Source organism: Schistocerca serialis, chromosome 8 (genome assembly GCF_023864345.2).
Source record: "Schistocerca serialis cubense isolate TAMUIC-IGC-003099 chromosome 8, iqSchSeri2.2, whole genome shotgun sequence".
NCBI lineage: Eukaryota > Metazoa > Arthropoda > Insecta > Orthoptera > Acrididae > Schistocerca > Schistocerca serialis.
In genome coordinates, this window is record NC_064645.1 from 558283586 (window position 1) to 558297979 (window position 14394).

General features: G+C 43.1%; 1 protein-coding gene across 1 annotated transcript in view; it reads right to left on the reverse strand.

Moving 5' to 3' along the window:
• The window catches only part of LOC126416782 (lysosomal-trafficking regulator), a 603504-nt gene that overhangs the window by 22774 nt on the left and 566336 nt on the right, over positions 1-14394 (reverse strand). Inside the window, exons 51-52 of the mRNA XM_050084644.1 lie at positions 13821-14004; positions 3994-4130 (exon numbers count right to left, since the gene is read on the reverse strand). Of these exons, the coding sequence (XP_049940601.1) occupies positions 3994-4130; positions 13821-14004 (321 nt within the window). The remainder of the gene's footprint in view (positions 1-3993; positions 4131-13820; positions 14005-14394) is intronic.

The following is a 14394-nucleotide window of genomic DNA, read 5'->3' on the forward strand; positions in this document are numbered from 1 at the left end:
AGCTCGCAGTATATGTGCATAGTTTGAAGAGCACCACAACCATTTGCTGTAATACACTAGCCACCGAACTCCCTGGATTTAAATCCAATCAAGAATCTGTGGGACCACCCCAGTCGAGCTGTTCATGGCATGGAACTTCAACTGAGAAACCTAGCACAGCTGGCTTCAGCACTGGAGTTGGTACCTTCCAGAACCTCACTGACACTCTTCCTTCATGTCTCCCAGAGATCCACACTGCTAAAGGTGACTGTTCACGCTTTTGGCAAATGGTCACATTAATGTGACAGTGTAGTTTTATTCAGTTGCACATAGATGGACACAACTTGAAAATTATCAACATAATAAAACAATTCTACTTTTTGCGTTCTTGTGATTTTTGTTACATTGAGATTAGGCTGTGGTTCATACCATATTTCTGCAGCTTACACTTATTTCCAAGTGCTTGAGACATCACCAGAGGCTATAAAAATTCAGATAGTGGTTTCTGATCCAAACAAGCCCAGAAAGCCAAATTGTCCATACTTATTCACTCATTCAACAGTGTTGTCAGACAGCTGTCCAAGATAACAGAGTTGTGCCAACATGTTACGTAGCTTGTACTGTAGGAGAGTTGTTGCTGTTTACTTCATTTACCATTAAGGCTCACAACTTGCCTAATTTCAGTCCTCATGCTTTTTCTGTTAAAGTCGTTTTTGTGACTTTGAATTTATTATGCCTTGCTGTATATCCTAGCATAGTAATGATTGGATCTTGATAAAACCATAGTATTGGAGAAACAAATTTGGTGACTTCCCAGTTGCACTGTGTGACTGAATTTCCTCATTTTGAGAATACCGATGTGTGATCTGTTTTAATTATGAAAATCCATTCAACAGCCAAGATCACATAAAATATTTCTTTATTTGAGACACCCGGTTTCAACAGGCTATGCTGTCATCTTCAGGTCTTAAAATCTTTTCTTTTAAAATATGTTCATTTTATGCCGAACCTCTTGCACAAGAGGTCAACTGGACAAAAACCAGCATTTGTAAAAGGTTTGTCATTGCTGAAGTATTTAAAACCATAAAGATGTTCAAAAGATGTGCTATTGTGTACTGTGTTTGTATGATGTAACAAGCATCTGGTTTTAAATATTTTAGCAATGACAAACAATGGAAAATCCAGGATGGAATGAACCTTGCCTAACTCAGGTCACTAATCCATCCAACCGTAATCCACCCCTACTACCTCCAAACCACTCCCCGTCAACTTTCCAGTATTTCTTATCCTCGGACCTAGCCTCACCACCATTCTCCAAATCCCTCAACATGCATACTAACCTTACATCTGCAGAAGGAAGTGCAGTCCACCATCTAAAAACTGATCCCAATCTTATAATCCTACCTGCAGACACTGTCCTACCTGCAGACAATGGCTCCACCGCAGTTGTTTTGAACTGCAAGGATTACGTGGCAGAAGGACTCTGTCAGCTGTCAGATACTTCCACCTACAAACCATGCCACAGTGATCCCATTCCAGCAATCCAGCAGGATCTCCAGTCACTACTCAAATCCTTAGGCCCATCCCAAAACCTCTCCCAAGAGTCCATCTCTCTACTTACCCCTACCACTCCCCGCACTCCCACCATCTACATGCTTCCTAAAGTCCATAAACCCAACCATCCAGGAAACCCCATTGTAGTTGGTTACTGTGCCCCCACTGAGAGAATCTCTGCTCTTGTAGATCAACACCTTAAACCTACTACCTGGAACCTATTCTCCTACATAAAAGATACCAACCATTTCCTCGACTGACTCTCCACAGTTCTTTTCCCTTTACCACATGGTTGGTGCCCTGCTATGGGCACCCACATGACACCATCCTATGCTAACCTATTCATGGGCCATCTAGAGGAATCCTTCCTAAAAACCCAGAATCCTAAACCCCTCACTTGGTTCAGATTCACTGATGACATCTTTGCTATCTGGATTGAAGATGAGGACACCTTATTAACATTCCTTCAGAGCCTCGACAACTTCTCCCCCACTTGCTTCACCTGGTCCTACTCAACCCAACAAGCCACCTTCCTAGATGTTGACCTCCACCTCAGAGATGGCTACATCAGTATCTCCATCCATATCAAACCTAGTAACTACCAGCAATACCTCCACTTCGACAGCTGCCACCCATTTCACACCAAGAAGTCCCTTCCGTACAGCCTAGTCACCCATGGTCGTCGCATCTGCAGTGACAAGCAGTCCTTATCTAAATATACCGAGGGTCTCACTGAAGCCTTCACTGACCGTAACTATCCTCCCATCCTTCTACAAAAACAAATCTCCCGTGCCTTATCTTTCCAGTCTCCAACCACCTCCCAAAGTCCCACAGTCCGGCCACAGAGGAGCATTCCCCTCGTAATTCAGTACCATCCGGAACTGGAGCAACTGAATTACATTCTCTGCCAGGGTTTCGATTACCTCTTGTTGTGCCCTGAAATGAGAAATGTCCTACCTACTATCCTTCCCACCCCTCCTACCGTGGTATTCCACCGTCCACCAAACCTACACAATATACTGGTCCATCCTTACACAACCCCTGCTCCCAATCCCTTACCTCATGGCTCATACCCCTGTAATAGACCTAGGTGCAAGACCTATCCCATACATCCTCCTACCACCACCTACTCCAGTCCGGTCACCAATATCACCTATCCTATCAAAGGCAGGGCTACCTGTGAGACCAGTCATTTGATTTACAAGATAAGCTGCAACCACTGTGCTGCATTCTCTGTAGGCATGGTAAGCAACAAGGTGTCTGTCCGCATGAACTGCCACTGACAAACTGTGGCCAAAAAACAAGTGGACTACCCTGTTGCTGAAGACAGCTGCCAAACACGATACCCCTCATCTCAATGACTGCTTCACAGCCTGTGTCATATGGATCCTTCCCACCAACACCAGCTTTTCTGAATTGGGCAGGTGGGAACTTTCCCTGCAATACATCCTATGTTCCTGTAACCCTCCTGGCCTCAAACTTCATTAGTCACTGTCCTCACCCACCCAGCCCCCTGCCTGTTCCCATTCCAGCACTACACAGCCATCATTTCACCGCCACACCCAGTCTTTTAATTCTCTCCTTTCTGCTACTTACCCCTTCCCCCCTCCGCACCTTCTCTCCTGCCCTCCGTCTAAACTGCAACACTTCACTGTCTGCCACTCCCTCCCCGTCCCTGCCCCAGCCTCCTCCTTACCTCCACCCACTCGTTACACCCATCATGCACTGGTGCTGCTCCTAGCAGTGTAGTTTCAGCTGTCTGAGACTGCAGATATGTGTGCAAGTTGCATTTGCGTGAGTGTGTGTGTGCGCGTGTGTGTATGTGTGTCTACTGCTGACAAAGGCCTTAATGGCCAAAAGCTATGATTGTGTGAATCTTTTTATTGTGCCTGTTGCGACTCAGCATCTCCGCTATATTGCTAGCAATGACAAACCTTTTATATTAGCTGATTTTTATCTATTTGACATCTTGTGCAAGAGGTTCAGCATAAAATGAACATATTTTACAACAAAAGATTTTAAGACCTGATGATGACGGCATAGCCTCGAATACAGAAATATTTTATGTGATCCTGGTTGTTGAATGGCTTTTTGCACTGATTGATTTACTCAAGTTTTTCAGACAACAATTACTCTCGTGTTCTTTAAGAGGAGCGTTTATGCTTCATTTTGTAGTTCCTATTTACACTTCTACAAGGGATTTTATGAACTTCTACTGCAGCAAGTGGCAGGTATAAGACTTCTGCACTGTCTACTTTAGAAGTTTCCTTTCATCCTCTCTCCTCTTCCTCTTCCACTGCCTTTTCTCTTCACAATCAGAAGTTTTTAAATTAGCATGAGTTAGTCTAATGAATACTAGAAACTGTCAACAATAAAAACAGTGATATTAAAAATTTACATATTACAATTAAATTTGTGGAAATAACATAAATCTGTAGAACAACTATACAGGTCACTAACTGGATCAATTGCTGATGTGCTGATGACTGGCCAAGGTGGCTGCTCCTTTTTAACCTTAGCACGCACAATGCCATCTGGATGGCCCCAGGACAACAAAGCAGCCCCATGTACTGATGTTCCACTCACTACACCGAGACCTGCACACATAAGAGATATTATTTAGAAAATTGTATCACAATGGTGCAATGTATCAAATATTTCTGAACCTTGGAAGCTGTTATTTCAATAGTTATATAGAGGAAGTTTCCATCAAGACATCTGAGGACACCCACCCCCTCTCACTGCCCCCCCCCCCTCCCCAAACACACACACACACACACACACACACACACACACACACACACACACACACACAGAGAGAGAGAGAGAGAGAGAGAGAGAGAGAGAGAGAGAGAGAGTGGGGGGCGGCATAACATCAGTATGAGCTTCGTGAAATTAATTTGTGTATATGTCAATGAATAATCAAACCTGTCACAGCAAACACTGGGAAAATTATAAAGAGGAAATAAATTTAGAAATTTATACACAAAGGATAATTTTAAACATTCATATTCATGCAGAGACAAAATAATATCAAGGGAGGCATAAAAAACAATAACTTCAATAGGTTCCAGGAATCCAGAATGGGTGAACAGTACACTATACTCAGAAATCCTAAAAGTCATGGGTCAGAGCATTTTGCTGTAACTAAGATCATGATTTGGCTTTTGTATAAAGAAAAATGAAAAGGAGTACTAACACCTGTATACAAGGGGAAAGGAACACGGGATGACAGTAGAAACTACAAACCAACTAGTCTTACCCATTTTGGAAGGAAAATATTTCAAGGGTTCATTGGTAAATATATAAAATAATGTCTGCTGGAAGCAGGGGAGGCCACTTTGGGAGCGATCAACAGGAGTGAGCAGCTCGGCTGCAGAACTTTCTGATAGAGTGGGGTGGTGGTGACAACACTACACAGGTGAGGGCTCAACGGTAGGCTAGTACATTGGGTGGCGGCATATCTCGAAATGCACAAGTCCGGCCAACTGGAGGCATTGCGCCACTTCTTTCACTATAGTTGTGGTTGTTTTTCTTTATTTTTGTTAACAATGGGACAGGTATAAAAATGTATTGTAGATTGCATTATGTAAATTTTAACAATATTATGAAAAGGATAGGTTGCTATTCACAATATAGTGGAGATATTGAACTGCAGACAATCTCAACAAAAAGACTGTTAATCAAGTATGCTTTTGGCCAAAAGGCCTTCTTCTGAATTAGACACCTACACACGGGCATTCATGCATACACAACTCATACACACACATATGAGGGATGGAGAGAGGCACGAGGTGGGGAGGAGGTTGTGGGGAAGCGTCTAGTGGCTCATGGGGGAGTTGGGCAATGTCTACTTGTTAGCAAGGGGTGCAGGTAGGGGGGGCAGGTGGCATGTGGCCGGGCAAGCAGTTTCATAGACTAGTGTCAGATAACAGCACACAGCTAGCTCATGTGGGGACACAAATTGGGCAGGGGGGGGGGGGGGGGGGGGGAAACTGGGGCAGGGGATGGTATGCGTACACACACACACACACACACACACACACACACACACACACACACACACACACACACAGAGTATACTGAGGGGGGGGGCAGCGAGTTACCTCAGGTTTAGGGTGGTGGTCTTGGTGGTGGTGATCCAGATGGCACAGATTATAAAGCAGGTGCTGTGCTGCATGTTGTGCCACGGGTGTCCACCTTGTTCCTGGCAACAGTTTGGCAGTGGCCATTCAGTCTAGTCGACAGCTGGTTGGTGGTCATACCAATGTAAAATGCCGTGTTGTGGTTGCAGAGCAGAGCTGGTATATAATGTGGCTGCTATCACAGGTGGCCAAGCTTCTGATGGGGTAGGGTAAGCCTGTGATGGGACTGAAGTAGCTGGTGCTGGGTGGTGGACTGGGCAGGTCTTGCATGTGGGTCTTCCACAGGGGTACAATCCCTGTGGTACCGGGTTGGGGGTGGGAGTTGCATAGGGATGGACTAGGATGTTGCAGAGGTTGACTGGATGGTGGAACACCACTTTGGGTGGGGTTGGAAGTACCTCGAGTAGGATGTCCCTAATTTCAGGGCGTGATGATAAATAATCAAAGCCCTGGTAAGGATATGGTTCAGTCATTCCAATCCAGGGTGGTACTGGGTGACAAGGGGGCGTTTCTTTATGGCTGGCTCTTGGGATGGATTTGAGGATCAAGTATTTGTGAGGATATGGCACGGGAGATCCGTTTGTGAATTAGGTCTCGAGGTTACCGCCTTTCTTTGAAGGCCTTTGTGAGGCCTTCAGCATACCGGGCGAGGGAGTTCTCATAACTGCAGATGCATCTACCACAGGTGGCCAGGCTGTCTGGGAGGGATTTTTTGGTCTGGAAGCAGTCAAAAGTACAGGTATTGTTGGTGGCTGGTGAGTCTGATGTGGACCTAAATGTTGATGGAGCCAATTGAAAGAAAGAGATCAACATCTAGGAAGGTGGCATAAGGGGGGAAGGGGACCAGGTGAAATGGATGGGAGAGAAGATGTTGAGGTTGTGGAGGAATGAGGATAAGATGTTCTGGCCTTGGGTAGATGTTATAAAGATGTCATCAATGCACCTGAACCAGACCAGGAGTTTGGGATTTTGGGAACCCCATGAAGAGGCTGGCATAGGACGGGGCCATGTGGGTCCTCATGGTTGTGCCACAAACTTCTCTGTATACCTTTCCTTCAAAGGTGAAGCATTTATTGGTTAGGATGTAGGTGGTCAGGTGTACAAGGAATGAAATGGCGGGTTTGGAATCTGGACAACATTGGGAGAGGTAGTGTTCAATTGCAGAAAGGTGCTAGTCAACAATGGCCATGACTCTTCCAGTGCGGGCACTGTAACCAGCCACAATGAGAGCCTAGGATTGTTTAGGTTTTTGGATTTTGGGGAGCATGTAGAAGGTGTATGTGTGGACTGTTGTTGGGGTATGGAGGGAGATGGATTCAGGGGAGAGGTTCTGGGAAGGGCCTAAGGATTTCAGCTTGAACTGGAGATTATATTGGACTTTTGGGATGGCGTCACTTTAGCACAGCTTGTAGATAGAGGTGTCAGACAACTGGCAGAGGCCTTCTACCAAGTAGTCACTCCTTTTCACCACAACAGTGGTGGAACATTTGTCTGCCGGGTGGATGATCAAGTTTGGATCCTCCACAATCCCCTACCAACACACCACAAAATCCAGAGCTGAAACAATGTCAGAACACTGTAGTCAACCTCTCCACCAAAATTTTCTGCCATACATAAGTTTCAGTCCTATCCAAAAGCCTCACACTCGCTGTTTTAACCATGTTTGACTTGTGAAAAACCTACTCTACTTCTCCCACTCCCTACAGTGGAGCAGTTCTTTGCCACCAACCCCTCCAACTAGTCATTCCAATCCCAACATTGAACCCTGCTTGTCCCAATTTGTACCACAATTCAACTGTGACCCTCCCACACTCCCACCTAACCATTGCTGGTCACCATCTATGAACTCCCATCTTCCAATTTAGCCTCACCAGTCTTCCCCAGGTCCCTACCTAAGAACAACAATCTTTCAGCAGAAGAAAGGACTGCCCTACGCAACCTAAAAACTGCTCCTGACCTGAAAATCCTTCCGGCAAACAAAGGTTCCACCATTGTTGTGATGAACTGGAGTGGCTATCTGGCAGAGGGCCTCCGCCAACTGTCCACCTCCATCTACAAGCTCTGCCAAAGTGACCCCACCCCAGAAATCTGACATAACCACCAATTTCTGCTGAAATCCTTAGGCCCTTCCCTGAACCTCTCTCCTGAGTTGATCTCCCTACTCATCCCAACAACAGCCTGCACACCCACCTTCCCCATGCTCCCCAAAATCCACACACCTAACAATCCTATGCATCTCATTGTGGCTGGATACAGTGCCCCCACTGAAAGAATCGCAATTCTTGTTGATCAACATCTCCAAACAGCTGTCCGAAACCTAGCCTCCCACATTAAAGATACCAAGAACTTCCTGCACCAGCTCTCCACCATTCCCACACCCTTACCTCCCAGGTCCCTAATCATCACTGTTGATATAACCTCCTTGTACACCATCATACCTTGTCCCCATGGCCTTGCCGCAATTTACGACTACCTCTCCCAACACCATCCAGATTCCAAACGCACCACTTCATTCCTTGTACACCTAACCCACAACATCCTAACCCACAACTACTTCACTTTTGAAGGGTAACCCATAACTACTTCACTTTTGAAGGGTAACCCATAACTACTACACTTTTGAAGGGAAGGTATACAAACAAGATTGTGGCACAGCCATGGGGACCCACATGGCACCATCCTATGCCAACCTCTTCATGGGACACCTAGAGGAAACAATCCTAGCTTCCCAAAACCCGAAACCCCTGGTCTGGTTCAAGTTTATTGAAGACCACTTTATAATCTGTACCCATGCCCAGGACACCTCATCTCCATTCTTCCACAACCTCAACACCTTCTCCCCCATCCACTGAACTGGTCCTCTTGTAATGTCCCCACAGAAAATACCCTCTACCACACGCCAATTAATCATTGTCAATCAAACCATCCACATTCATTCACTTTGGAAAAGTTATCTGATCTGATTTTCTCATAATATATGCGGCGACAGCTCGTCAACATCAAAGTATTTTCTAGTACGTTTATTCTTTGAAATAACAGAGATGTATATATGCATTCTCCATGGTTGTTAGAGTGGTAACTAGGACAGCTTCTGGAGTATCTGTTGAGGGGCTGACGAGTTTCTGAGAGATACATATTCTGCTTTTCTTCTCGCTAAAGCGAGCCAATTAACATTTGTGCCGCTAGCGGTTGTTTGAAGAGAAAGAGACTGTAAACGGAAAATAATTAAGACGTGGAATCACCGAAGATCTGGACATGTAATGGAGATGGATTGAATACACAATTTCCTTCATAAATAAGGTTTGTGACATTTTTGTTCTGGAGTGAATGAACGAATGAGTTTTTTCTGAATCATTTGATGATCACGTTGGCCCTGTAATTAGTGGGGAAGTTTCAGCTGTGTCGAAGAGAGCCTGCAATCAATGAGTCTGTGTTAAATTGTCCAAAAAGGCTTCGTACACATCTGGAATTCGCAATCTTTCATAAAAGGAACAAATTGTCCACACGATTGATTCTCCCGACTTAATGCAGTGTTTAACAGTAATAATAAATGTAAAGATCTCTTACAGCAAGCCAGCCGCTGATTACCAAGACGAAGGACTCCACCAAAGATTCTATTTGGCTGATTTCACGTAATGAAATATTATATTAAAAACTGTACATAGATAAAGGAGAGAAAGAGAGAGAGCGAATGAAAATAGAGATAATACTAATAATCCTCCATTAGTCTAACTTTTCGCCTGTCTTATCACAGATCAGCCAACAAATGGGAGGCCCCTACTTTACTGTATAGATTTATGTGTGAAGGTGAAGGGATCTTAAAGGCAACAGATACACGTCTATACAGACAAGACATTACACAAAGTTAGCGGCTAGCTGCATTCATCATCTATTCTTAGATGAAGAGATGGCAACTTATTATCCTTAACATTTAAAAAAAAATGTTAAACTCTGTCCTCCATCATCGTGCCATACAGCCTGGCCACACGTTGTAGACACATCTGTGGTGGTGAGAACTCCCTCACCCAGGATGCTGAAGACCTCATAAAGGCCTTCACAGACAGGTAGTACCCTTGAGATCCTAATTCACAAACAGATTTCCTGTGCCATATCCTCACAAACACCTGATCCTCAAATCCATCCCAAGAACCAACCACAAACATGCACCCCCCTTGTCACCCAGCACCACCCTGGATTGGAATGACTGAACCATGTCCTTATCAGGGCTTTAATTATTTATCATTATGCCATGAAATAAGGAACATCGTACCTAAGATACTTCCAACCCCTCCCAAAGTGGTGTTCCACCAACCACTGAGCCTCAACATCATAGTCCATCCCTATGTGACTCCCATCCCCAATCCTCTGCCACAGGGATCGTACCCGAGTGGAAGGCACAAATGCTACCTTGGAATGCCACACTGACACTCAAGAAGGGGAAAATCTCAGAATGTGAAGGCATCAAAATACCAAATGGATAAACCATCTAGTGGTGCCAGCCTGAAATGTACAGTTGGAGAATATCAAATATGGATATGTAAAAAATGCAGTCAGCAAAAATTATATCTAAGGGACCAAAAAATTTTGAATAGCAAGCTGAATGATAGCCATACCATCAAGGCACTCAATGCCTGGACCATGGCCATCATCACATACACTGCAGGCATTGTGACCTGGACCCAAGTAGAGCTGGATAATCTGGACAGGAAAACAGGAAAACTCACGGCAGTTCACCACATACTCTACCCTGACAGTGGTGTCTACAAGCTGTGTTGCCCAGGAAAACAGGCAGTGGAGGACTCTTGTAACTGAGGAAGACAATGGAAGAAGAGAAGCATGGTTTAGCAGATTATGTGGAAGTAGGAAAGCATTAGCTCTGATTGAAGTCGACAACAGGAAATTTCTCAAGTTACAGAAAACCAAGACTCAATACCAGAAAGCTATATTACAATGCTGAACCATAGCCTGTGAAATACACCACTGCACTGGCAGTTACTGGGGAAGGTTGAAGGCGAAATAGATAAAGAAGAGGCCAGTGTTTTGGCTGACCAAAAGAAGCCTAAAGAAGGAAACTGAAATACTGATTTTTGTTGCACCAAAACAATTCATCAGCATCTTAAACATAGTATCAAGAAATCAGTAAATGACCATGCAGATTCTGCAAATTAGCTGATGAAACAACTGACCATATATAGAACTATTGCAAAAAGATTACTCAGATTGATTACAAGCCACGGCACAAATTATTCATAGGAACTTAAGCCGAAAGTAGGATCTGCTGGTAGCTATGAACTGTTGTGACCACACGCCAGAAAAAGCTTAAAGGCACATTGACTATAGAAACAAGCTTTGGTGTGATCATCATCTTGCTTGTCATACACAGCAGAATGAGTTGTGATGTGTTTGAAATGTCCACTGCAAGATTATGAACAATGGTTAACAAGATTTGAGAAGCCATACTAACAGAAGTAACTGAACATGCCATATCGAATGAACAAAGTGAATGAATATTTAATTAAATTTATATGAACAGCTGACCAACAAACAGAATGAATATTCCCTCATTTTAAGTTATCCTCCTCTTCTTCTCAAGGAGGACCTCAGCACATACCAAGGCTGTGAAGAACAACTTTAACATCTGTGTTACTTTTGTTGATAGTTTTTGGTGTTGCCACTGTAGCCTGAAGATGAGATCTGTACCTCGAAACAAGTTGCTTTATTAAATGATTTAAGTAAGTCACAAAAATTTTGCAGTAGTCTCTGAAACAAATGTGCACAGATAAAGTTGTTGAAAATAAATGTGCTAAATGACTCTGTAACTTCAAACTTCAGACAGACTGAATGCTGGAATCGAGCACACCAGACATCACAGTTATGGAGAAAAGGAAAGCATGTATTATTGACACTGGCATCCCAAATGATGACAGAACAGACAAGAAAACAACTTTAAAAACTTGCCAGATATGAAGACTGGGAACTCTGGATCTAGATCTACAGTGTGTCTATTGGAAACCAGCAAAACTTAGGAGGTCCCCGTGGCTCTCAGCTCACTGGGTGCAGGGTCAAAAGATCATGTGGGCTCCTGAAAACCTTTAGCATTGATGAGATGAGAAATACATATGTCAGCCACAGACAGCCACTTGATTGGGTTCTGCATGAATTGCACACCAACACATCACACATTCCTAGATTCCCAGGAAGTATCCAACTAGTGATGAAATACAGAATCCAGTATAGTGAACTCATCTGCTGTGTTTACTGTCATAATAATAATAATAATAATAATAATAATAATAATAAAGGCCAAAAGAGAGCAATTATAAGAGAAAAATTCCTGAATTTATCAATAATTTTATAAATGTTTTATGTGGAACTATTACTTTACATTAAAATTTCCATCCATTTTTATATCATATGTACATATTTTTTCTAACTTTTGTAGCAATACACAGCAGAAAATTCATTTGAGACAAACTGCACTTTTCATTTTCATGAATCTGTAGTGCTCACCAGGTGAATACTGCTGATCAGTAACAACCAGGTTTTCTTTTTCCACACACACACACACACACACACACACACACACACACACACACACACACACACACAAACAAACAAACAAGATCTTGACCTCATGTGGAAAAAAAAAAGCTCTGCACAAGGCATTTGCAAGTTCCAATTTCAGTGGACTCTTCGTGTACTGGAATTTTTTTAATTAATAATGTGGTATTCCTTTTTTGTTACATATATCAGTCCAGGATAGAGTTCACATCTTGTCCAGTGTAATTTAATAACAGAACAATACTTAATAAATAGATATCAATAAAAATTAGAATACAAATTTTAGGTAACAAGCCCCAGTACAACAACTTTTTAACTTTATCTGCACAGATGATTCAAACATCTCTTTTAGGTATAAGAACATTTCTGCCCACAGTTTGCATAGAAGGAAAATAAAGTTTTAGCAATTGATACTTTCTCAAGCAGACAACCTGTAGTGATACATCAATCTGGATCCTTTGTGAAATTTCTGAAAAGTGATGTACTGAGTTGCAGGGAAGGCAATAGTAAGAGACCCATGTGTGAAACTTACAATAAAATCCAAACATTTCTGAAAATGTTCTGTCAGAAGAAAGCACCCAGCAAAATATTTGAGAAGATACACTTATCTCCTCAGATTTAGCACTCATCATTCAGAGCACCCACAATTTGGAACAGCCATGATAACTGACAGTTGCTCAAACACCTACACCAGTCATTTGCCTAGCCATCCATTAATGGAGTCTGGGAGATGGAAGTCATCTCTATCACAACTCACACACTCTTTTCCAATGCAACAATATGACTTGAACAGAGAGTAGTCAAAACAAATATGCCATTGTCATTTGTGATGCCAATGTCAATAACACTGTTTATAATTTCTATACACATGTCTGCTTCCCACAGCATGTTGAGTTAATGACATCTCAGCTGTGTACCACCACTTTGATCTCAGACCAAAACTGAGTGGTAATGCTAGGCGATGGTGATGGACTCTCGTTCAGGAGGTTAGCAGTTCTAGTGCCCATTTGGGCAGGCAGGTTTAGGTTGTCCACGGCTTCCCTAAATCACTAGAGGTGAGCTATGGGACAGTCAGCCTCCTCTTCGATCTCCCCCAATCCGTGCTCATGTTCTGTCTCTAATGGCCACATCTGTTTGTAGAAGGGGCATTTTTACTGTAACCTTCTGCCGACTTTTCTTTCCTCAAACTCAAATAATACTTGCGATTGTATTGTTTATAAGTTTAGAAATAAAAAAATATCCACAGTGATAATATGGACACAATAGCACAATAAATATGCAGTATTCACATGCTAATACACAAGCATGGTATGAAATACAACACAATCAGCTCGCCAACTATGAGTTAATCTTATAATCTTAGCTTAATTGATTCTAAAGAATAAATAAACAGGAAAGCGAAAGAGGCTGGGAAAACTCACACACAGCTAAATTTCTGTTGCATACACACAAGTTATGTTTGCTGAAACCAAAACAAGACACACACACACACACACACACACACACACACACACACACACACACACACAGAGAGAGAGAGAGAGAGAGAGAGAGAGAGAGAGATTTAGTTTTGAAAGTTACCACGGTCTTTGGTGTATGAAAGAAGCAGGCAGGTGTGCGGTGCGAGACCGTACACATCCCCTGTAGCCAACGGGATGAGGTGGCCAACAGGCACACGGTGTCGACGCTGCCAGACCTCTGATGGTTCTGGCTCAGCTGGCGAGCCCACATAGTGGCCCCATTGCAGACCCCGCACGAGCCCGTCCTGCACAAACAGTCTCCGTTAAATGTTGACCGTGTCAAGCTGTCACTACAAATATCTTGGAAAAAGACATAAATTTGTGAGGTTACAACACAGTGCTCAAATCACCATGTTTTAGTAGAACATGGTGTTTTGGAATAAATAAAGAACAGAATGCTTCAGTTCAGACAAGAAGAGAATGAATAGAAGGTTTTAGAATATGGTGGCATTGAAGAATACTAATCACTGGATGGGTAGATCAACCAAACAACGATAAGGAGAGAGAAGGTGTTTATGGCTAAACCTAACTTAATAAAGCGAGTGGTTCAAAGGAGACATACAGAGGCATCAAGGTACTGGCAATTTGTTCATGCAAGGAAGCATGGAATGCCAAAATCTTATATAGAGATAGTG